This window comes from Oncorhynchus mykiss, chromosome 3, assembly GCF_057628025.1.
Source record: "Oncorhynchus mykiss isolate SJ-2025 chromosome 3, ASM5762802v1, whole genome shotgun sequence".
Taxonomy (NCBI): domain Eukaryota; kingdom Metazoa; phylum Chordata; class Actinopteri; order Salmoniformes; family Salmonidae; genus Oncorhynchus; species Oncorhynchus mykiss.
Window position 1 is genome coordinate 24802009 of NC_143024.1, and position 24072 is coordinate 24826080.

A 24072-nucleotide genomic window follows, 5' to 3' on the forward strand; every position below is an offset into this window, starting at 1 on the left:
ACAGAACCAGTCCTTAATGGTCTTTAACATCAAAAACCAAAGATACAAAAGTTGTTTATGATTCTAAATAATTTCATTATATTGTCACGGTCTGGTGAGAACTTCAACTCCATTTCTGCCCATTTCTATTACATATTGAAAGCTGTAAGTGTACTCTGAACATTTCATGACTCTAGGACCAAGAAAATGTATTCAAAATACTGAAGTTGTATATTCGTTAACAGTAAAATATAGCCCTATTTTCCTTTCCTATAGTTTCTGTATTGTTTGGAAATTGCCAAAAATGTAGATGCAGTTATCAGACAGCGACAATATTAGTCTAATCACATGTTAGACTGCATCACCTGATGCTCTCTATTCGTTGGGTATCACATTATATATATACCAGAAGGAAATAGACTTGTGCTACAATATGTAGGCCTAGCTCCATGGTATAGAGTAACCCCCTCGCTCACTCTGCCCCACAATTCACAGTATAGGAGAGTCTGAATCCAGTAGATACATGACAAGCCCAGGACTGTGTGTTTCTGTGCTGGTCCAAGCATGGCCCAGTGTGTCGAGGCGGCTGGAGGAGGTCTAGCCAACGGTGACATTGAAGCCACACTGGAACTTGTTCTTCTTTTGGTTAAGGAAGGCTCCCAGGGCCAAGGAGAGAGGCAGGGGCAGCAGCTTCTTCTCCAGGACCGCCCCCACCACCCAGTTACTGTCTACCGAACCTGGAGACAGGGATGGAGGGGAGGGACAGATCAGGAAATAATTCAGACCTGGGACAATCATTGACAAATGGCTCAACTCAATTAACCCTAGAGGTCTGACTGAATAGCTGTGCTGTCGAGGGACAGACAGTGGCTTACCTTTAAAGAGCAGGTTGGCTTTAGGGAGGTCCAGCTGATACCCAAACGATACTGCGGTCTCCTGCGTCCGCATGCTGCCCTCAAACTCCACCCCCAGCTGCAGCTGAGTTGGTAGAACAACAACAAGATGGTCTCACAAACAGACCTAGCACTGTGCTGCTACATAGCCTCAAGTATTTCAGTGGGCTAACACCTCCATGTCAGAAAAGGCATGTTCCATTAGCATGGTCACGAGATGGTAGGATACCAGTGGATTCCCAACTATTTTGCACAGTGATCCACACTAAAGTTTGAGGAGTTTTGTGGTCTAGACTGGGGGCTAGGTGATAGGATAGCTTAGTTTGGGTACCTGGTCATTGGCTCTGTGGTAGTATGTTGCATGAGCACCAGCACCTCCTAGAGTCAATGTGGCAACATAATTATTGCCTGGAGTAAAAACAAGAAGAATATTAATCTCAGTGACCTGACCAGTAAAAAGCTCCTGGCTCTAACAGAAGGTGAGGTGGTGTGGGTCAGAGAGGGTCTCACCTGTGTATCTGCCCATTAGGGAGGTGACTGCTCCCTCCTCCCCAGGCCTCCGGTGGTAGACCAGCTCTCCTCCCAACGCCAGGGCTGGACTGATGGACTGAAGGTAGTGAGCCACGATAATACCTGAGGACAGCAACATCGTCATCATAGATATTACAATAGAGCACAAGAATAAAGGACTCATGTCTGAATAATAACCAGCCTGTTCACTCTGTAAACAGAAGCCATCATAACGTGTGATCAAAAGGCTGGGTAACAAGAACATTATTGCTTTAAGTGATGAAGCTTCCACACAAATGTGCTTGTAGGAGAGATGGGTCGTTTTGCAGCATCATGGACCACCAGTGAAGTCTGATGAGAAAACAATCCTACCAGAGCCAAGGAGGACGTCTGGGTTGCCCAGGGTAACAGCAGAGGTGAAGTCATCACCACGATACTCCATGTCACACTGCCAGTTCACAAACTTGTGCTGCTGAGTCTGTTGAAATAAAGGCATTATTGGAAATGGACAGATGAATAAACAGTAAGTTTAATATACAAACTTCCTGATCCTGGTGTTGCGTTCCACTCTTCACAGTGACGTACCTGGATGGCTATTTTAGAGCGCACGGCGCTGGTGAGCTGGTGGATAACCTGGGCGTTCAGACTACCGGTGTTGTCCATGTCTCCCACCATGACTGGGAAGGACTTGGGGGGGTTCAATACGTACATTAACAACTTTATTAGAATATAATAATATTAGGGTAAAGTGGCTGAGAGACATTTTCCAGACCAGTCAAGTGACAGTTTACCTCAGCAGGTCCTGTCTGTTGAGTGCCCACGTAGGTGGCACCAAACCGGTAGCCAGATTCAGCCAAGGTGCTGAGAGTGACTGTATGACTGACCTGTAGAACAGATACAGCAGACGTCCAATAAAGTGGCAAACAATATAGTATTCTGATCCATATGAAATAGGACAATCATCAGCTTGAGCTTTACAGCCTTGAGGGTTAGATAGTTCCTTTTCATTGTATAATAGCTTGCACAGAATGCATACTAACGCTGACTTTAACTTGCAAGTGCCTCAACTTGCATCTAGAATATATATTCCTCTAGCTCCACAACTGACCTGGAAGTGATTACTCAGGCCCTTGTTGACCACCAGTCGCACTCCTTCCATCTGGATGGGGAACACCTCTGAAATGACGTTAGAACCATAGAGATTTGGAATGTTTGCTATGGAATGTTTGCTCACAAGTATAATTCATGGGCTGATCCCTCCTGATGACCTGGAAGGAATTATCTGATCCTTCCTTAACCAATAGCCCCACCCAGTTGATTTCAAAATGGTGAAAGTCAATGGTGCTGCCCTTGCTAAACCTGACCTTTGGACACTAGAGTTGTCCAAGTCTATGGTCAAAACAGAAACTATTTAATGCAAACAATTTTAACATTTAATACAATCTAAAATATGCGACAGAAAACATTGTACGTCAGAGGAAAAACACACCTCTCAAATAAATATGAGCATAAAATCTGCAACGTCATTGCCCAGTCTATTCGAACAGGAAAGATGCACCTGTACACCGCTGATGACGTACCGCATGACATGACTGTGTATGATTCTTACCTTTGCACTTGCGATGACACTCCTCATAGGTACCAGGGTTGGGGAGGGGGCTTCCTATCTCAACCGCTGGCTGTCCCGGGACAGAGGGGGGAGGGACGGGGGGCATGGAGAACCCTGGGGGGACTGACACCAACCCAGGGGCCCCCTGGACAACGCCACTGCCTGGGGGAGGGGGGGAGCTGGCAGCCAACACACTGCCCATGCTGAAGCAGGATGAGAGAGAGACACAAAGAGAGAGAATGGGTGAGATACTTTATGTTATGTTAATAGTTCTAGTGGCTAGCTATCCAACTCTACGCATTAACTGGGACAAAGACTAACACAGCTAGGTCAAGGCCAAAGGGTATTTAAGCCAAACACGTAACGTTAGCAAGGTAGCAAATGCCCACCCATACCAACCACAATCCCCTTTCGTTGTGGCCTTAAGTAACCATCTGTCTCATGCAACCATACCAAACGTAAGATACTGTATCATACATAATGGAGTGTCTCGGATTTACGTACAGAAGAATACGAAATGCTCTGAGACCTGGTCGACTTGACTGACGGTCACTGACTGAGCTAACGTTAGCTTGCTAATGTTGCTAGCGATAACAATTGCAGCACTGTACATGCATCTGACAACAAAACTGTAACACCATCAGCTATCTGTAATAAAGACATCGGTTTTAGAGTTGTCTGTTTCATGCAACTGTCCTTCAAATGTGTTAGCGAGCTACTCACGTTGACTGTTTGTGCGTGTCCGGCGGTAATTCTAGCTACACACCGGTAAAGTTCAACCACAACCTTCCGGTGCACGTTTAGACCCGCCCTCCGTCCCCTATAACCTCATAGATTGGGTAGTGTACCTACAAACTCAACCACCATTGGCCAGCACATCCAACTACTAGGAAAATCCTAAATATTGCGTGTTGTGCTGGGTTCATGACCTAGTCGGGAACTCTGAAATGACTGATCTATATAACTACAGCCAGTAAGCAAGTCCAACATTTACGAGTTTCCTACTTCCGACTAGCACCTGAATACGACATTAATAGGCTTATTTTGCGCCTTCCAATCGGTTGCTTCATTCATTCCCATGAAGCAAGACATTCCCAGGGTAATCTTCCTATACAGTGCTCGTCTTCCTGTGATTCTTTCTACATGTAGAATGTACAGTACCAGTCAAAAGTTAACACACCTACTCATTAAGTTTAAAAATATATATATATTCTACACTAGAATAGTGAAGACATAAAAAATATGAAATAACAAATATGGAATCATGTAGTATCCAAAAAAGGACACCAAGAATAAGACTTGCTTGGGCCAAGAAACAAGCAATGGACAGTGGAAATCCATCCTTTGGTCTGACAAGTCCAAATTTGAGATTTTCAAACCGCTGTGTCTTTGAGACGCGGTTGATCTCTGCATGTGTGGTTCCCACCATGAAGCATGGAGGTGGTGTGATGGTGCTTTGCTGGTGATACTGATTTCAAATTCAAGGCACAGTTAACCAGCATAGCTACCACAGCATTCTGCAGCGATACACCATCCCATCTGGTTTGCGCTTAGTGGGACTATCATTTGTTTTTCAACAGGACAATGACCCAACACATCTCCAGGCTGTGTAAGGGCTATTTGACCAAGGAGGAGAGTGATGATTGCTGCATCAGATAACTAAGGCCTCCACAAAAAAACAGACCTCAACCCTATTGAAATGAGTTGGACCACAGAGTGAAGGGAAAGCTGCCAACAAGTGATCAGCATGTGGAAACCATCTCATTAAGCTGGTTGAGAGAATGCCAAGTGTACAAAGCGGTCAAGGCAAAAGGTGGCTGCTTTGAAGAATCTAAAATATTTAGGTTTGTTTAAACTTCATTGGTTGCTACATGATTGTGTGTGTTTTATTTCATAGTTTGTCTATTCTACAAATGTAGGAATTAGTAAAAAAAAAAAAATCTAGATAAACTCTTGAATGAGTATGTGTACAAACTTTTGACCGGTACTGTATAGTCTCTTGAATGTGTCCGAATTTGTCATTAACGCCACATCTGCCCTAGCAAATTAAAATGTATACATATAGCTAGTTTCATGACAGGCCTATGCCAAATAGGTTATGCATACTTTCCACAATGTTAGCTGACCACTGATAAAATGTGTAACTTGACAAACAACATTCAGTGTGATGAACCAAGACACACAAAAACTTAGTCACAGGGATGGAGAATCAGCAGGCCTTTATTTGATTCCTTCAAAGGTGCTGGCATTGACACAATTGGCACGAGAATAAACTTTGCTTAGCCATCCTCCTACCACTTTAGCTCAGGAGGTGACCTCTGCCAAAAAGACAACAGGAGCATTACTCAAACCAAATGAGATGGATAAGAGAAAAAAAAAAGAAAAAAAAAAAGTAATGAAGTCTACCATAGTCAGCCCTGGAGTACCCCTGGCAAATGTTGCTTCTCTTGCCCATTTTATAGCCTTCTCCCAAAGCTATCGCTTGTTGCTGTGGGCGGCTGGTGTGCTGAGATAAAACGTTATTAATTGGTTAAACACAGACAATTGACAATGCTCAAATCATAAGTCCCATTTCAGTGCTCAAGTGCCTCAATTGAGGATAATTGACAATGGAATAAGTTAAATAAACTCCAGCATTTACAGGGATACTCCAGAGCCAGATGTGGGGAAACAGTGCTCAGTATTGTAGGCTGTTTAAATAATGCATGACAATGGTCCTTGTTTGGTTCTGCTGGTGCTAAACTCAATGCGGAGGCCAGCCATCTGCTCCATCTCTAATGTTGAAGATTGTAGGATCTGTTAGGGTTGTCGCTATAAGATTGTATTTGGCAATATTTTATCCTTTTAAAAGTAGATCTGTACTGTAGCCAATGACAGTACTGCTACAATCTTCCCTCCATTCCTCTGTCAGACTACCCAATATAGCTGTACGAAAGAGGAAAAATATATTGCATAACAATTGTGAGAAAATATGACTGAAATGCTATGATTCCTCAATGACAATTGCCAGTAGTGTAACAAATCCCTTCTTGAGTTAGAGATTAGGGTCCCCCACCCTGTGACCATTTCTGCTCCCTGGTGTCTCTGAAAAGCTACAGATAGATCTAGGGTCAGGTTTTCATCCCCAAAAATCTAATATTAACCACTAGGATAGGGGATGCAAAATTGACCTTAGATCAGTTTCAACAACTCCACATTAAAAACACATAGGAGAGTTCTGGGAAGCTGAGAAAACAAGCACTGACTCAAGGTGAGAGCTAAAGAACACATTACCAGAAGCTCTTTTTAGAACAGAACTTTCAAGCTACTTCCTGGAGCTCTGGTTCACACAGACAGATCCATTCAGACGTACAGTATGAACACTGAGCGGAGGTTAGATTAAGGCACGCAAGTGAGTTAAGAGTGCGAGAGATGAACAGAAGAGTCAGAGAGCGATAGAATAAGATGACTGGCTTCAGCATGTCTACAGAAATAATAAAAAAACATTTTTTTTTTTGGGGGGGGGTCAGTAAGTCAGTGTATCTAAATAAAATGTTTGCCCTGTATCAATGCCCTCTTCGTGTCAGGTTCTATTGCCATCATCTCCTTGTCCAAGGAATTTGTTGCCCAAAAAGTTACGAGTCTGTCTGGTGCCATAGCCCACTAAGGAGGCTGTAAAATATAAACAAACAATAAGTAAACTAATCAATACTCAGTGTGCATCTGCGACAAACTATTCATGTAGGTGCCTTTCATGTATGACTTAAGTCACAGCACGAACACTTAAAAACAAAGAAACTTTTAAAATGTAGTTCTATTCGTATTTCCACCGTATAGCACCATGATAGCATTCCCCAGACAGCTGTTAAAGCAAAGGGGGTCCTTTTGGTTTTTTGAGTAAATCCATTATTCCCTATCAACATGTTCAGCTTTGGTTTCCTCGACAGTCATCTGCTCAGAAATAAGTCTATAGGAAGTGAACCTGACAAGCGAGGAGGGCCTTTTCAACAGGAAATTATGAAATGTGACTGTAGAAGCCACTACAGTGATACACTGACAATACAGAAAGTCAGCAGACTTAGAAAATTGACAGTTGGCAGGTTGGATACATATCATGTTGTTTAAAAAACAGCTGTAAACTGTGACAAAACAAACTGACCACTGCTGTAAACTTTGCCCCTGTGAAAAAGAAAAAGCATCCTGTAGAATTTAAATATTCAGTCAGAAACTAAACTTAATGTCTGTGCGCAGCAGGGGGTGGGTGTGATGAATGCCAGACGCCTCTTGTTCTCCTGGAAAAGAGATAAGGCTCCAGTTACGAACCAATGTTATCAAATTGCAGAAGCAAAGCCTATTCAACAATCCTATTCCCGAGAATCTTTATCAGGCTGAACATGAGAACCGTTTCTCAGTTCAGGCCCTAATGCCCAAAATTATTTTGTTGTATGACCACTGACCAGCAAGGATTCAAAGGACTCAACAGATGAAATAAACAAAAGGTGAAATAACTACCGAGTGCTTTCTATAATGGGAGACTCATCTCTGCATACATGGTCAAACCTTACCATTTATGCTGCGCTTAACTCGCCGTCCTTGCCTCTGATCTCGTCTTCTGCGTCTGGGTCGGCAGAGTGGAACTCCGCCACGTACAGACCCTTGTCGATGCTGCCGGGGATGGGCTTAATGTCGGTCACCAGCTGGTCCTCAATGGACTTCAGGTTGAAGCGGTCCTCAGAGGTGATCAGGTTGATGGCCAGACCCAGGTGACCAAACCTCCCTGGAAAAGGTGTTAAAAATAGACAACAGGCTTATATTTGACACTATTTACCCAGGAGAAAAGCAGATGGTAGCTGGAGAAGACCATGATGTTCCAGTAGGTCTGATTTGACAGCGTGATGAAAATGCAGTGGATGGTCTCACCTGATCTGCCGATGCGATGCAGGTACGTCTCAGCGTTCTTGGGGAAGTCAAAGTTGATCACTACGTTCACCGCTTGAATGTCAATTCCCCTGGTGAACAGATCTAAGCAGGGAGGCAAGAGAATTTAACAATCAGTCTATCAGTTATACAAATAAATTAAATCAAGCAATCATTCAACTCAAGAGTAAAATACGTTACCCGTGCAGACCAAGTTCCTGCAGAGTCCGTTTCTGAAGTCATGGAACACACGGTTTCTATACTCCTGTTTCAAAGGCAAAACCAGTGCAAGGGTTAGCAAAACATGGCTACACAGATCTACACACTGTCTAATGTGAAGGTATTCCATGCGGTCTACATCTAAAGTGCAAGTGGCTGGGCCGGCTGAGCTGACCTGCATCATCTTGGCGTGGATGTAGAAGCAGGAGTAGCCCAGCTGCGTTATCTTCTTGGCCAGCAGCTCAACCCGCTGGGTGGAGTTACAGAAGATAATGGACTGGTTGATCTGGAGCTGTTGGAGAACAAGACACATTGATGAGACAACGTACTCATTATGAATTGATGGATGACCCGAATGAAACATGGCTTCCTGCTCTCCCATTAGTCAATATCTCTAGGACTGAAAGAATGAGCTTTTCTGACTGTGTATGTAAAGGACCAGTTACGGAACACATTTCCAACCCACCTTGAGTTAGTATCTAGCAAAACAAGAGGCAATATCTCTGGGACCTAAGGTTACTCATCAAGCAGTTAGTGCATTCAAAGTATTTAGATATCGTGAATTTCTTCCACACTGTTTTATTACAGCCATATTCTAAAATGGAATAAAATTGACTAGCTCTGGCTGGGCCACTCAAGGACATTCAGAGACTTGTCCCGAAGTCACTCCTGTGTTGTCTTGGCTGTGTTCGCAGGGTCATTGTCCTCTTGGAATGTTGTCCTGAGTGCTCTGGAGCAGGTTGTCAGACTGGGGTGAAGGTTTTTACCAAGGATCTCTTTACTTTGCTCCGTTCATCTTTCCCCTTGATCCTGGCTAGTCTCCCAGTCCCTGCCTCTGGAAAAACATCCCCACAGCATGGTACTGCCACCACCATGCTTATCGGAAGGAAACCTGCCACCATCCGTACAGTTGTGACGCTTGGCATTCAGGCCAAAGTAGTTCAATCTTCGTTTCACCAGACCAGAGAATCTAGTTTCTCAAGGTCTGAGTCTTTAGGTGCATTTTGGCAAACTCCAAGCGGGCTGTCATGTGCCTTTTACAGAGGAGTGGCTTCCGTCTGGCCACTACAGTAAAGGCCTGATTGGTGGAATGCTGCAGAGATGTTCTCCCATCTCCACAGAGGAACTCTGGAGCTCTGTCAGATTGACCATTAGGTTCTTGGTCACCTCTCTGATCAAGGCCCTTCACCCCCGATTGCCGTTTGGCCGTGAGGCCAGCGCTAGGAAGAGTCTACCATTAAGAATGATGGAGGCCACTGTTCTTGGGGACCTTCAATGCTGTAGACATTTTTGGTACCCTTCCCCAGATCTGTGTCTTGACACAATCCAGGCTCCGAGCTCAACGGACAATTCTAGACAGGCGTGTTCCTTTCCAATTCATGTCCAATCAATTTAATTTACAGCAAGTGGACTCCAATCAAGTTTTTTATACATCAAGGATGATCAATGGAAACAGGATGCACCTGAGCTCAATTTTGAGTCTCCCATCAAAGGGTCTGAATACGTATCTGTTTTTTTTGTTTTTTTAATACATTTGCAAAAGTTTATAAAAACCTGTTTCTGCTTTGTCATTATGGGGTAGTGCGTGTAGATTAATGAGGGGGGAAAAAAATAATGTAATCCATTTTAGAATGAGGCTGTAAAGTAACAAAATGTGACAAATGTCAAGGGGTCTGAATACTTTCCGAATGCACTGTATGTAGCTCAACAAACTACCTCCAGATTTCGACACACTCACCCTGGAGAAGAGGGTGTTGAGGCAGTGGACTTTCTGCCTCTCAGTGACATAGGCATAGTACTGGGTGATGCCCTTCAGTGTCAGCTCATCCATCAGGTTGATCTCATAGGGCTTTGAAAGGTGCTTCGCCTGGAGAGGGGGAAAGGGGTAAACATATTGCAATTGAAAGTAAAGACAATTCAGTTGTCAACTTTTAATTCAGACTCATTTATCTCATTGAATCTCCATGCACATCTTCCCCTTGGTCTCCCCCTGTTCTCATACTCTCTAGCCCCCAGTTATCAAGGAAAGTCCTCTCACCATGAACTTCTGCACACTGATGGGGAAGGTGGCAGAGTAGAGTAGGATCTGACGACCCTTAGCCAGGAAGCTAATGATGTCTTCGATCAGGACCACAAAGTCCTGAGACAGCAGCTTGTCTGCCTAGAGAGAGAGTCAGGACACATTTGTTGATGACCCAGTTCAGTGCAGCCTCAGTACATTAACATAACTGAGCAAAAAAAATATGTTCTCTCACTGTCAACTGCGTTTATTTTAAGCAAACTTAACATGTGTAAATATTTGTATGACCATAAGATTCAACAACTGAGACAAACTGAACAAGTTCCACTGTCATGTGACTAACATAAATGGAATAATGTGTCCCTGAACAAAGGGGAGGTCAAAATCAAGTCACAGTCAATGCAGCTGGTGGGCACACCAGATACTAAGTAAAGCAGTGCATCTCCTCATGGACTGCACCAGATTTGCCAGTTCTTCCTGTGATATGTTACCCCACTCTTCCACCAAATGCACTTGCAAGTTCCCAGACGTGCTCAATGGGATTGAGATCCAGACTCTTCGCTGGCCATGGCAGAACACTGACATTCCTGTCTTGCAGGAAATCACGCACAGAAAGAGCAGTATGGCATTGTCATGCTGGAGGGTCATGTCAGGGAGAGCCTGCAGGAAGGGTACCACATGAGGGAGGTCGTCGTCTTTCCTGTAACACATAGCGTTGAGATTGCCTGCAATGACAACCTCATGCTGTGACACACCGCCCCAGACCATGACGGACCCTCCACCTCGACCCCGCTCCAGAGAACACACATTTCTTCCAACGATAAATGCGAATCCGACCATCACCCCTGGTGAGACAAAACCGCAACTCGTCAGTGAAGAGCACTTTTTTCCAGTCCTGTCTATCCCAGTGACAGTGGGTTTGTGCCCATAGGCGCCGTTGTTGCCAGTGATGTCTGGTGAGGACCTGCCTCACTACAGACCTACAAGCCCTCAGTCCAGCCTCTCTCAGCCCATTGCGGACAGTCTGAGCACTGATGAAGGGATTGTGCGTTCCTGGTGTAACTCGGGCAGTTGTTGCCATCCTGTACCTGTCCCGCAGGTGTGATGTTCAGATGTGTAACAATGCCTGCACCGGATCGGTACGTGGTCTGCCACAGAGGACGATCAGCTGTCCGTCCTGTCTCCCTGTAGCGCAGTCTTAGGCGTCTCACAGTACGGACATTGCAATTTATTGCCTTGGCCACATCTGCAGTCCTCATGCCTCCTTGCAGCATGCCTAAGGCATGTTCACACAGATGAGCAGAAACCCTGGGCCACTTTCTTTTGGTGTTTTTCCAGAGTCAGTAGAAAGCCCCCTTTAGTGTCCTAAGTTTTCATAACTGCCTACCGTCTGTAAGCTGTCAGTGTCTTAACCTTTCCACAGGTGCATGTTCATTAATAGTTGTTTATGGTTCATTGAACAAGCATGGGAAACAGTGTTTAAACCCTTCACAATGAAGATCTGTGACGTTCTTTGAAAGACAGGGTCCTGAAAAAGGGACATTTCTTTTTTGCTGAGTTTATGTTCAAAGAGAGTAGGTGGCAAAGTGGGGCTACTTTCAAACTTTCACTTGGCTTATTAAACCAATACTATTCCTGTAGAAAAACTAAACGTGCAACTACGGAGTGTTCCACAAAAAAAAATATATATATACACTTTCCAGATTTCATAACATATGCCGCTTTAATAAAACAACCAGCGACGCTCACCTCATCCATCACCATCATCTGGACTTTATCCACTTTGGCCACTCCCTTCTTTATCAGGTCCAGGATCCTGCCTGGTGTGGCTATCACCACATGCACTGAGACAAGGGACGAGATAAAGAAAAAATAAACATCAAGTACTAGGGATGTGCATCTTTCCCCTTTAAGACGATTTGTTACGCATCCAGACAAATTGTCTCCGATACAGGTACGATAGGTTTTAGTTTGAAACGATTCAGTGTGACTCGGTTTGATTAGAGCAGGGGTGGGCAACTCCAGTCCTCAAGGGCCTGATTGGAGAAAAAGTGTGACACCATCCCTAGAAAACACAGCTGATTAATCAAATTGCATTCTAAACCGAAGATTAGGGTCCGGATTCACAAAACATGAAAAAAACATACGTTTAAGGGAAGAAAAAAAAAATTGTAAGTTCATAAGATAGTTCGTAAATGCAAATCCTCAAAATGTTCTTAGGAACTTTGTAAATATCATGTGGCATTGACAGTGACGAGCTAGAAACAAATAAGCCTATGTGACAGGGATGATCGGATTTGGTTATTTTTCTTCACACGTTATAGCCATCAGACTAGCTATATCAAAATCAAAAACAGATAACCAAGAAAAGAGATGAAATGGAGGAAAGAGCAGCCAGGAAAAGGTTGCTGTTGGGGAGACTTGATAACTGCGGGGTCACTGCAGAGACCAAAAATAAAGTATGGGCTTGAGTGGCCGAGTGTCTGTGCCGTCGGGGGTATGGCAAGGGACATTGACGCCGTAAAAAAAGGGAGCTGAGAGACCATTCATGTGGACCAGCTGGAGGAGAAGGTGTAGGTGGTTGAGGAACTGCGCGACCGGTAAGTTAGCTAGCTAACGTAGCTAACGCGTAAAGACATTATAGCCAGCATGGCTATTGACATTAACATTAGCCATGTTCTTTGCAAATTGACGAGATAGCGCTAGCTATTTAACACTTCTAGATTGTAATATATTGCTAATTACTTCCTAGTTAGCGTGTTTCATTTGTATTAAAAATATCCAGTAGCCAACTGTCTGCGGTGCAAGAAAATGTTAATGGCTACAAAAGTATCCATGTCTCAAGACAAGAGTTTAGCCGTGCTAAAGTTTAGGATTTCTTCTTGGAAATGTACTTAAGCATTATTTTCAAGAATCACATTTAACTTTTTTCTTAGGAAAACCTTAACATTTCCAATAACTTAATTGAGGAATAGCAACTTTGCTTACCGAAAAAATGGCTGTTAAGACATTTAAGGTTTTGTGAATCCGGACCAAGGTGACTATTGGAGTAAGGCGTGTTAACTGGTGTAAAACTGACATCAGGCCCTCGAGGACTGGAATTGCCCACCCCTGGATTAGAGGAACATATCAATGCGATGCACTAACATCTGTTGCATACACACATTCATTTTCCATTCTAAATTAAAATCTGCTGCAGATGGAGCTCATGAGCTTTTTTTTCTTTTATTTAAAACCTCTTAGGGCTAGGGGGCAGTGTTCGGGAGTTCGGATAAATGACTTGCCCAAAGTAAACTGCCTGTTACTCAGGCCCAGAAGCTAAGATATGCATATAATTGGTAGCATTGGATAGAAAACACTGAAGATTATAAAACTTTAAATAATGTCTGTATAACAGAACTGATATTGCAGTTTTATATTGCAGATTTCCCAAGGGAAATCCATCCAGATTAAAAACATTTTAAGTCACTGTCCATTTCAACACTTGTCTACATGATAAACAAATAAATAGCTCCCAGGTTGCAGTTCCTATGCCTTCCACTAGATGTCAGTCTGACTAGTCTTGTGGCACGTGTGGAATAGGGCGCGCACCCCGTTATTTATCTCCGGTATTGAACATACTACATGCCTTCTTAAATGTTATCGTTTATTTACATATTAGCGTACCCGAGGATTGATTAGAAACGTTGTTTGACTTGTTTGGACAAACTTTATTGATACATTTTGGGATTCCATTGTATGCATGTTGAACTTGTGGAACAAGTGGATTACTGAATCAATCGTGCGCTAAGAGGTTAACTGACTTGCCTAGTTAAAGGTTAATAAATTCTTATTTACAATGACGGCCTACCAGGGAAGTGCCATGTTCAGGGGCAGAACGACAGATTGATCATGTTAGCTCGGGGATTCGATCCAGCCAACGCTCTAACCACTAGGCTGTGTGTAAATTATGCTTGTTGGCATCTGATCTGAGCCATTAGGAAAATCACCCACTAATGAATGTCATTTTTGCTGATTAAGTGTTAGAGCTAGTAATGTATAAATATATATTTTAAAAAAAATCTTGCAATGAATATATAACACAACTTTGTATTTCACCCGTCTCATAATTGGCCGGTTTAGATTCCTGAAACGTAACTCTGGACCCCGAAGTCAGTTCCACTGCATTTGATTCATTATTCATTCTAAATCAGGGACTGATTTAGACCTGCGACACCAGGCGTGTGCGATTAATGATCAGGTAGAACAGAAAACCAGCAGGCTCCGGACCTCGTATGGTGAGAGTTGAATACCCCTGGTTTAGACCGTTTGGAGGTTAAGACTGAGTGAGCTTGTATTCTTCTCTAGCTTCGACCATGTAATACGGTTAGAAAAAGTGATTGCTGTCCCCGTTATGAAATTACCAACTTCACCATATACACCTAAAAATGACTACACAGATTGTTTTAAGCAAAACTACTGCTGATAGTGAACTTTAACAATCCAAATCAAATGTATGCCCTGATCAGCATGTAGCCTACCTACCTAAGTGCATTTGACTTTTAAAAAACTAGAAAATTTTATTTGTCACTCAACTAATAAAGGCTAATAGAGCAAGCCATTTTAAACACTTGAATGCTGAGGGTGAGTCGCAGACATACCAGAACAGGAATAGACCTATCCATCGTTGGTCAGCGTGCGAAGCTGAACACAGGACACAGTTTGACAAGGCTACTGATATTTACTGGGGTTGTAGGGCATGCAAAATTACTTCTAGATCAATGACTGTCAACATAATTAAATGCTTAGTTCAACACTGGAGACAACACAGTTGCCATAAAATATTTGGTATTTTCAGAATTAAATATTATTTTCAGAAGTAATTTGAGCAAAAAAAAACAAAAAAGTTGTCCGGCGATTCGTAACGTTTGAATAGATTCTGACAATGCATGCTACATTTGGATCTGTTTGGGGTCCCGCGGATCAATGCACTCATACCTTAAACACTTGAATCAGGGACCTATCGTTACAGCGGACCAAACAACTCACACTATATATACACATAAAAGTATGTAGACCCCTCTTCAAATGAGTGGATTTGGCCATTTCAACCACACACGTTGCAGACCTGTGTATAAAAACAGCCATGCAATCTCCATAGACAAACAGTAACAGTAGAATGGTCTTACTAAAGAGCTCAGTGACTTTCAATGTGGCACCGTCACAGGATGCCATCTTTCCAACAAGTCAGTTCATCAAATGTCTGCCTTGCTAGAGCTGCCCCGGTCAACTGTTTCTGCTGTTATTGTGAAGCGTAAACATCTAGGAGCAATAATGGCTCAGCAATGAAGTGGTAGTGCTGAAGTTGTAACACTCATTGTGGAGTTCCAAACTACCTTGAAGCAACGTCAGCACAAGAACTGTTCATCGGGAGATTCTTTAAATGGGTTTCCATGGCCGAGCAGCCGCACACAACCCTAAAATCACCATGCGCAATGCCAAGCGTCAGCTGGAGTGGCGTTATAAAGCCATTGGATTCTGGAGCAGTGGAAATGCATTCTCTGGAGTGATGAATCAAGCTTCACCATCTGGCAGTCCTAAGGACTAATCTGAGTTTGGCAGATACCAGGAGAATGCCAACTGCCCCAAGGGAGGACTAATATTAATGCCAATGATTTTGGAATGAGATGTTCGACGTGCAGGTGTCCACATCCTTTTGGTCATGTAGTGTATCAAACATTTGAATCAGGGACTGATCATTACAGCCCTAGTAAGTACAGTATATAAAGGCACATAGTGAGGAGCTGCAAAATGTGCTGTTGTGTAACATGGGCAAGTCTCTTGAACAGCCAAACTAGATGTAAAGTTAAAGTAACACAGTTCAGTGTCAGTCACACAAGCAAACAATATCCATAGTATCTGTAGAACTATGATCAGCTGCAGTTCTTCACACATTGGTTATGCCACTACAGCCACTCTATAACCCTTTCGACTGCCTGTCCCCAGTAGCAGTTACCAGTCTCGTCCAGACGCATGATGTCGTCCCTCAGGTTGGTGCCTCCTGTGGTGGCCATGACCTTGACCCCACCCATGTGCTTGCTCACCTGGATGCTGATCTGGCTCACCTGCAGGGCTAACTCTCGAGTAGGAACCATCACCATGGCTGCAGAGAGGAGAGGAAGGGGAGAGAGAGGAAGAAATTTAAGGACAAAGGAGAGAAAAAGGGGTTTGGGGAATGAGGGACAAGAGAAAAACAATCTCCACAAATAAATTGGAATAAATAACCTATAACCGGAGACCATTAAAAAAGCCCAATTTCCCTGACAGGTAATGAGCTCAGGCACTGGCTTAACTGAATGTAATTTATCCAACTCACTAAACTCAAGTGGCCTTGACATTAAGAATCTGTGGCATACTGTTCCCTTGTGTTCAAGCTCTATTACAGCACACTGTGTGTGGGCGTTAGGTTTGTGACAGTGGGTCTGTCCATATGTCAGAGATTCCGTGTCCCACCAGGCGTACTCAGCCGTAGCAATGCCCTCTCCATACACTGAATGTGTGCTTACTTGTGCATCAATCTAGTGAATTGTTCAGGCAACTACATAGCGGTATTCACCAGTGATTACATCACAATAGGCCAAATTAATCATAAAACATTAAGGGCAGATTTCATAGACGGACTTTGTACCAACATTGATTAAAACAAGCAAATGAGATCACATGGATTGATGTTGAAACAGTATTGAGTAGCAGCTGGTGCAGTTCTCACCCTGTATGTGGTCCTTCTTCAGGTCTATCCTCTCCAGGAGAGGAATGAGGTAGGCTCCGCTTTTCCCGGTGCCATTCTTAGCCCGAGCAAGGATGTCCCTTCCTGACAGAGCAATGGGGATGCTCTCCTCCTGGGGACAGGCAGACATAGGTTGGTGAGAGAGACCGTTCCACAAACATGAGCAAACACTAACACACATTCAACAAAGTTCCAAAATAAATCAAATCAAATGTTATTTGTCACATACACATGGTTAGCAGATGTTAATGTGAGTGTAGTGAAATGCTTGTGCTTCTAGTTCCGACAATGCAGTAATAACCAACAAGTAATCTAACTAACAATTCCAAAACTACTGTCTTGTACAGTGTAAGGGGATAAAGAATATGTACATAAGGATATATGAATGAGTGATGGTACAGAGCAGCATAGGCAAGATACAGTAGATGGTATTGAGTACAGTATATACATATGAGATGAGTATGTAAACAAAGTGGCATAGTTAAAGTGGCTAGTGATACATGTATTACATAAGGATACAGTCGATGATATAGAGTACAGTATATACGTATGCATATGAGATGAATAATGTAGGGTAAGTAACATTATATAAGGTAGCATTGTTTAAAGTGGCTAGTGATATATTTACATCATTTCCCATCAATTCCCATTATTAAAGTGGCTGGAGTTGAGTCAGTGTCAGTGTGTTGGCAGCAGCCACTCAATGTTAGTGGTGGCTGTTTAACAGTCTGATGGCCTTGAGATAGAAGCTGTTTTTCAGTCTCTCGGTCCCAGCTTTGATGCACCTGTACTGACCTCGCCTTCTGGATGATAGCGGGGTGAACAGGCAGTGGCTCGGGTGGTTGATGTCCTTAATGATCTTTATGGCCTTCCTGTGACATCGGGTGGTGTAGGTGTCCTGGAGGGCAGGTAGTTTGCCCCCGGTGATGCGTTGTGCAGACCTCACTACCCTCTGGAGAGCCTTACGGTTGAGGGCGGAGCAGTTGCCGTACCAGGCGGGGATACAGCCCGCCAGGATGCTCTCGATCGTGCATCTGTAGAAGTTTGTGAGTGCTTTTGGTGACAAGCCGAATTTCTTCCGCCTCCTGAGGTTGAAGAGGCGCTGCTGCGCCTTCTTCACAATGCTGTCGGTGTGAGTGGACCAATTCAGTTTGTCTGTGATGTGTATGCCGAGGAACTTAAAACTTGCTACCCTCTCCACTACTGTTCCATCGATGTGGATAGGGGGGGTGTTCCCTCTGCTGTTTCCTGAAGTCCACAATCATCTCCTTAGTTTTGTTGACGTTGAGTGTGAGGTTATTTTCCTGACACCACACTCCGAGGGCCCTCACCTCCTCCCTGTAGGCCGTCTCGTCGTTGTTGGTAATCAAGCCTACCACTGTTGTGTCGTCCGCAAACTTGATGATTGAGTTGGAGGCGTGCGTGGCCACGCAGTCGTAGGTGAACAGGGAGTACAGGAGAGGGCTCAGAACGCACCCTTGTGGGGCCCCAGTGTTGAGGATCAGCGGGGAGGAGATGTTGTTGCCTACCCTCACCACCTGGGGGGCGGCCCGTCAGGAAGTCCAGTACCCAGCTGCACAGGGCGGGGTCGAGACCCAGGGTCTCGAGCTTGATGACGAGCTTGGAGGGTACTATGGTGTTGAATGCCGAGCTGTAGTCAATGAACAGCATTCTCACATAGGTATTCCTCTTGTCCAGATGGGTTAGGGCAGTGTGCAGTGTGGTTGAGATTGCATCGTCTGTGGACCTATTTGGGCGGTAAGCAAATTGGAGTGGGTCTAGGGTGTCAGGTAGGGTGGAGGTGATATGGTCCTTGACTAGTCTCTCAATGCACTTCATGATGACGGAAGTGAGTGCTACGGGGCGGTAGTCGTTTAGCTCAGTTACCTTAGCTTTCTTGGGAACAGGAACAATGGTGGCCCTCTTGAAGCATGTGGGAACAGCAGACTGGTATAGGGATTGATTGAATATGTCCGTAAACACACCGGCCAGCTGGTCTGCGCATGCTCTGAGGGCGCGGCTGGGGATGCCGTCTGGGCCTGCAGCCTTGCGAGGGTTAACACGTTTAAATGTCTTACTCACCTCGGCTGCAGTGAAGGAGAGACCGCATGTTTTCGTTGCAGGCCGTGTCAGTGGCACTGTATTGTCCTCAAAGCGGGCAAAAAAGTTATTTAGTCTGCCTGGGAGCAGGACATCCTGGTCCGTGACTGGGCTGGATTTCTTCCTGTAGTCCGTGATTGACTGTAGACCCTGCCACATGCCTCGTGTCTGAGCCGTTGAATTGAGATTCTACTTTGTCTCTGTACTGACGCTTAGCTTGTTTGATAGCCTTGCGGAGGGAATAGCTGCACTGTTTGTATTCGGTCATGTTACCAGACACCTTGCCCTGATTAAAAGCAGTGGTTCGCGCTTTCAGTTTCACGCGAATGCTGCCATCAATCCACGGTTTCTGGTTAGGGAATGTTTTAATCGTTGCTATGGGAACGACATCTTCAACGCACATTCTAATGAACTCGCACACCGAATCAGCGTATTCGTCAATGTTGTTGTCTGACGCAATACGAAACATGTCCCAGTCCACGTGATGGAAGCAGTCTTGGAGTGTGGAGTCAGCTTGGTCGGACCAGCGTTGGACAGACCTCAGCGTGGGAGCCTCTTGTTTTAGTTTCTGTCTGTAGGCAGGGATCAACAAAATGGAGTCGTGGTCAGCTTTTCCGAAAGGGGGGGCGGGGCAGGGCCTTATATGCGTCGCGGAAGTTAGAGTAACAATGATCCAAGGTCTTTCCACCCCTGGTTGCGCAATCGATATGCTGATAAAATTTAGGGAGTCTTGTTTTCAGATTAGCCTTGTTAAAATCCCCAGCTACAATTAATGCAGCCTCCGGATAAATGGTTTCCAGTTTGCAAAGAGTCAAATAAAGTTAATTCAGAGCCATCGATGTGTCTGCTTGGGGGGGGGGGGATATATACGGCTGTGATTATAATCGAAGAGAATTCTCTTGGTAGATAATGCGGTCTAAATTTGATTGTGAAGAATTCTAAATCAGGTGAACAGAAGGATTTGAGTTCCTGTATCTGTATATGTATATGTTTCTTTCATCACACCATGTCACGTTAGTCATAAGGCATACGCACCCCCGCCCCTCGTCTTACCAGAAAGATGTTTGTTTCTGTCTTCGCGATGCGTGGAGAAACCCGTTGGCTGCACCGCCTCGGATAGCGTCTCTCCAGTGAGCCACGTTTCCGTGAAGCAAAGAACGTTACAGTCTCTGATGTCCCTCTGGAATGCTACCCTTGCTCGGATTTCATCAACCTTGTTGTCAAGAGACTGGACATTGGCAAGAAGAATGCTAGGGAGTGGTGCACGGTGTGCCCGTCTCCGGAGTCTGACCAGAAGACCGCCTCGTTTCCCTCTTTTCGGAGTCGTTTTTTTGGGTCGCTGCATGGAATCCGCGCCGTTGTCCTGTTTGTAAGGCAGAACACAGGATCCGCGTTGCGAAAAACATATTCTTGGTCGTACTGATGGTGAGTTGACGCTGATCTTCTATTCAGTAGTTCTTCTCGACTGTATGTAATGAAACCTAAGATGACCTGGGGTACTAATGTAAGAAATAACACGTAAAAAAACAAAAAACTGCATAGTTTCCTAGGAACGCGAAGCGAGGCGGCCATCTCTGTCGGCGCCGGAAGTCGTGGACAGAGAAGCAGAGGCAAGTTACCTGTACAGGAGATGGTTTCTCCCAGCCCATCTCAAAGATCCCCATCAGTAGCTCCCGCTTCAGGCAGTAGTCCTCAAACTCATTCCCCTTGGTCGATGTCACATCCTGGGGAAAGAGTAGATGGTCAAGGTTGAAGCTAGGGTCATTATTGATTGATGGGCTTGCTATGTTAAACTGTGAATGTGTCACTAGGACTTACTGATGTTCTAAATCTGCAGTCTTTCTGTGGAAGCTGCAGGCACTTCTTCCAGTCATCGCCAAACCGGATACCCCCACTGCCCTGGGGAATGTTACCTCCCTTCTGTTGGGCATCTGGTTGTGGGGCAGTTGCCAGGGATCCTGATGTTAGTCCAACTGGTTTGAGTGGTCCTCTAAACTGCCCATTGGGCTTGTTCAGTCCCATGATGGATGTTGGGTTCTCCGTTCTTGCTGTAGACATGGCTTAGAGAGCTTTTCCTTCAGTCTGTCAATTCCTTAGTCACTCAGCTAAACTTTTTTGTTCAATATTTCCTTAGAGATTGTTTTTCCACTCGTGGAACTAATGTCCTTGTTATTTAGCTCACAAAAAAAAAAACTAAAACCTTGTTTTCAGGATTTCTAATTTAAAGAATGTATACACTTATACGTACAGATCTCTTGAAAAGAAGAGTCTGGCATACGAAAATGGTATATTTACAAGACGCTCCCCAAAAAGGGAGAAATTAGCATTTATATGAATAAATTGATCATATATCCGCTCAAAATCAAACCTATGTGAACGTGTTTCAGAATTCAACAGAGTTCAAACATCTAAAGTAAATTATCCTGAAGCAGTCTTATTCCTGGTGAAAAATGCCTTTTCTGAAGTTCTGTGTACAACAACCTGTTAAGTTTTTAATATTGTTTATGTTCAAAGACCTTTTAAGCTTTTTTCCTGGACTGAAGTGGTTGTACGTTTCTTTGTTAGAGTCTCAAGTGCTTTTAGTCTTTTACATTCAAACAGACCTGTACTGTCCTCTGATTCACATGGACTATTCCTATGTTTCTGAGTCTTTCAACTTGGTGTGTTTTTTGGTGTTTTATGAGGCAATTTTGCTATTGGCAACCTCAAAAAATGACATACAAAACACTGAGGGTAATAGTTCCAACCCTTTGTGTTGTTCACTTGGACAGTCACAATGTGTGTTCTGCTGTTGTGCTCTTCTTTTGCTGTGGTAGATGTGGAGCTGACACCCTTAGTTGCATTTGCTTTCAACTCCAGGTAACCTGCACGAAACCAACAAAACAGCACAAGGACAAAAACAATGTTACATGTCTAAATTATTAATGAAACCAAGTCTCAACTTTTAAACAAAAACAACCACTAACTAGGACTGTACTTTAAATGATGGAACATGTTAATTTCCTGATAGACTCGATTAGCGATACACTTGAGCATTTTAGTTTTAACGTGTAACTAGGTAACTGGACAGATTAGCAAGGTGTTTAGCTAGCTAGTTCGGTTACGTGGTAAAAATGGTCGATATAATAAGTGTAGTTAGCTAGTTTCCAAGTGCAGTGGTCTGGGGCAACAGGAAAACTGTTTTAACAAGATCCAAAACCTAAGTTACGAGCACACGTTAGTTACACACAAGTTGGCTGTGATAAAACACTACATTAGCAAACTAGGACTGAGCTCAACAAAATAGTTCAGTTAACGTTAGCTCCGAGTTGGTGCTTAGTGTACTCGTGAGATATTGAATAAATTGAACAGCCATACTAGACCCACATTTGGTTTATTAGCAAACAGGTGGCTAACTAATGATTGTTTGTGTGACCACAGTAACGTTAACGGTAGGTAGGCACACTTTACGTGGATACTAACTAGCTACCTAGTGGCATTAAATGCCCGGTGAAGTAGATTAGCTAAGCTAACGTACCAAGCTATAGCTGTGAAGTTAGCTAGTCAACTACCGTTAGCTAGCTAGCTGTGATAACGTGTTAATCGAAGTTTATGGGCTGAGTTAGTTTAACTGACAACTTTGAGGCTAACAGTAACTTCACGACACAAGTCCGAGTTGAGTCTGGCGATTTAGACAGTCGACAGATTTGATAAAGTAAAAAAATAATAACTAGCTAGCACGTTTGCTTTGCAAACATTGCTGGTTAGTTAGCTAACTATAATAAATAACGTTAAGCGTAGCCTGACTGGTCGATTCACCTTCTTTAAACATACTAGCCTAGGCAGTCGAGTAGCGCCCATGCACTCAGCTACTTCAAACAAATACAATATGTTACCTTAATGTTCATCGGACGTCTTCTCTCGTTAACTTAATTAGAGCAAATGTTCCAAGTATTATGATACGGTTTGTGTTTCGTGAAAACCACCGACTTGTCTCTCTTTTGTCTCTTCTTTAAAAAAAAAAAGACAATTCAACATGGCCGCGCGCTCGCCTTTAGCTTGTTGTCTCTTTCGCTTTCCTACTGTCGTCACTAGTTACGACAGCCACAAAATCATAAACCCCGCCCATTTATACAATTTATCTTCTTAAAATGTGATTTTAACCTGATAACCGTATGCCTAACAATATAAACCTATTTTTATGCATGTTTATGATATAACCCATGTTTACTTTGCGGCTGTGGTAACTAATGGAACCCTTCGTTCGTCTGGCTGCGCAGGTACATTAACTATCCAATCAGCATGTCCTGTTTCGAACTCAAATTGGTTAGCGCTATCTGCTTCCAGTTTCGTGAAACCCACCGACTTGTCTCTCTTTTGTCTCTTCTTTAAAAACAAAATTACAATTCAACATGGCCGCACGCTCGCCTTCAGCTGGTTTTCTCTTTCGCTTTCCTACTGGGTCGTCACTAGTTGCCACAGCCACAAAGTAATAAGCCCCACCCATTTTTCTTCTTCAAATGTGATTTTAACCTGTTAAACCGTATGCCTAACCTTAAAAATATATATTTTTATTTTTTTATAAATGTTTACGATATAACCACGTTTGACTTTGTGGATGTGGTAACTAATGGAACCCTTCGTTCGTCTGGCTGCGCAGGTACATGAACTATCCAATCAACGTGTCCTGTTTCGAACTCAAAATGAATAGCGCTATATGGGTTCCTTGGGACGTCCCTACGGTAAAACACTTGCTTCCCAGACGAAACAGTTCGGTAGAGTTCGTGCACATATTATGACGACATTTGTGTTAGTTTTGGACTTCGGTGAGGGTTTTTTCGGCTGTTCGGGCACATTAAAAAAAATTCTGGAGGAAAGCCGAAGTTCGGTGCCGATGTCTACGCCCCTTCGTCGGTGATTGGTCAACAGTAGAGATTCCTCAATATAGTCTTTGTTGTTATTCAACCAGAGACAACTCGTTTTCATGCTATTTTTTTAATTGACAAATACTGCACACACAATCTTAGTCAGATGTACAATTGTGCGTCTAAGATCTATTCGGTAAAAACGTCAAAATTAATGACATTTATTGGGATATCTT

The 24072-nt window shown here is 43.7% G+C and overlaps 2 protein-coding genes across 7 annotated transcripts; both read right to left on the bottom strand.

The window, feature by feature from the left end:
- Nucleotides 1-7: 7 nt before the first annotated feature.
- On the bottom strand, nt 8-3890 carry LOC110510167 (mitochondrial import receptor subunit TOM40 homolog). 4 transcript variants are annotated; one of them, XM_021591533.3, is made up of 10 exons: nt 3715-3890; nt 2992-3194; nt 2491-2558; nt 2174-2266; nt 1968-2069; nt 1755-1860; nt 1383-1505; nt 1204-1280; nt 855-957; nt 8-716 (listed from the first exon to the last, which is right to left on the bottom strand). In XM_021591533.3, exons 2-10 carry the CDS (start codon nt 3191-3193, stop codon nt 577-579), a joined length of 1014 nt encoding a protein of 337 aa, XP_021447208.2. In that variant the 5' UTR covers nt 3194; nt 3715-3890; the 3' UTR covers nt 8-576. The 4 variants fall into 4 exon arrangements, with proteins under 4 accessions (XP_021447208.2, XP_036825615.1, XP_090082286.1 ...); XM_036969720.2 differs by having other exon boundaries at nt 1204-1250; nt 3715-3830; XM_090226160.1 differs by having other exon boundaries at nt 3496-3819.
- A 1303-nt stretch (nt 3891-5193) lies between these two features.
- On the bottom strand, nt 5194-23462 carry LOC110510175 (putative ATP-dependent RNA helicase ddx6). Of its 3 annotated transcripts, none has more exons than XM_021591547.3 (13): nt 22868-23462; nt 20811-21856; nt 20612-20716; nt 16875-17004; nt 16122-16268; nt 11876-11970; nt 10145-10267; nt 9845-9973; nt 8282-8398; nt 8089-8152; nt 7891-7992; nt 7536-7747; nt 5194-7262 (listed from the first exon to the last, which is right to left on the bottom strand). In XM_021591547.3, the coding sequence occupies exons 2-12, from the start codon at nt 21048-21050 to the stop codon at nt 7539-7541; spliced, it is 1461 nt and encodes a 486-aa protein (XP_021447222.1). In that variant the 5' UTR covers nt 21051-21856; nt 22868-23462; the 3' UTR covers nt 5194-7262; nt 7536-7538. The 3 variants fall into 3 exon arrangements, with proteins under 3 accessions (XP_021447222.1, XP_021447229.1, XP_090082285.1); XM_021591554.3 differs by having other exon boundaries at nt 23334-23451; XM_090226159.1 differs by having other exon boundaries at nt 22958-23056.
- Between the last annotated feature and the right edge of the window lie 610 nt (nt 23463-24072).

Coding starts and splice junctions, on each gene's coding strand:
- LOC110510167 (XM_021591533.3), bottom strand. CDS start 3,193: ATGGGCAGTGTGTTGGCTGCCAGCTCCCCCCCTCCCCCAGGCAGTGGC. Junction 2,559..2,991: donor GTGTCATCGCAAGTGCAAAG/GTAAGAATCATA, acceptor ACGTCATTTCAG/AGGTGTTCCCCATCCAGATG. Junction 2,267..2,490: donor GCCTGAGTAATCACTTCCAG/GTCAGTTGTGGA, acceptor TCTGTTCTACAG/GTCAGTCATACAGTCACTCT.
- LOC110510175 (XM_021591547.3), bottom strand. CDS start 21,050: ATGTCTACAGCAAGAACGGAGAACCCAACATCCATCATGGGACTGAAC. Junction 20,717..20,810: donor ACTGCAGATTTAGAACATCA/GTAAGTCCTAGT, acceptor CTCTTTCCCCAG/GATGTGACATCGACCAAGGG. Junction 8,153..8,281: donor TCCACGCCAAGATGATGCAG/GTCAGCTCAGCC, acceptor CCTTTGAAACAG/GAGTATAGAAACCGTGTGTT.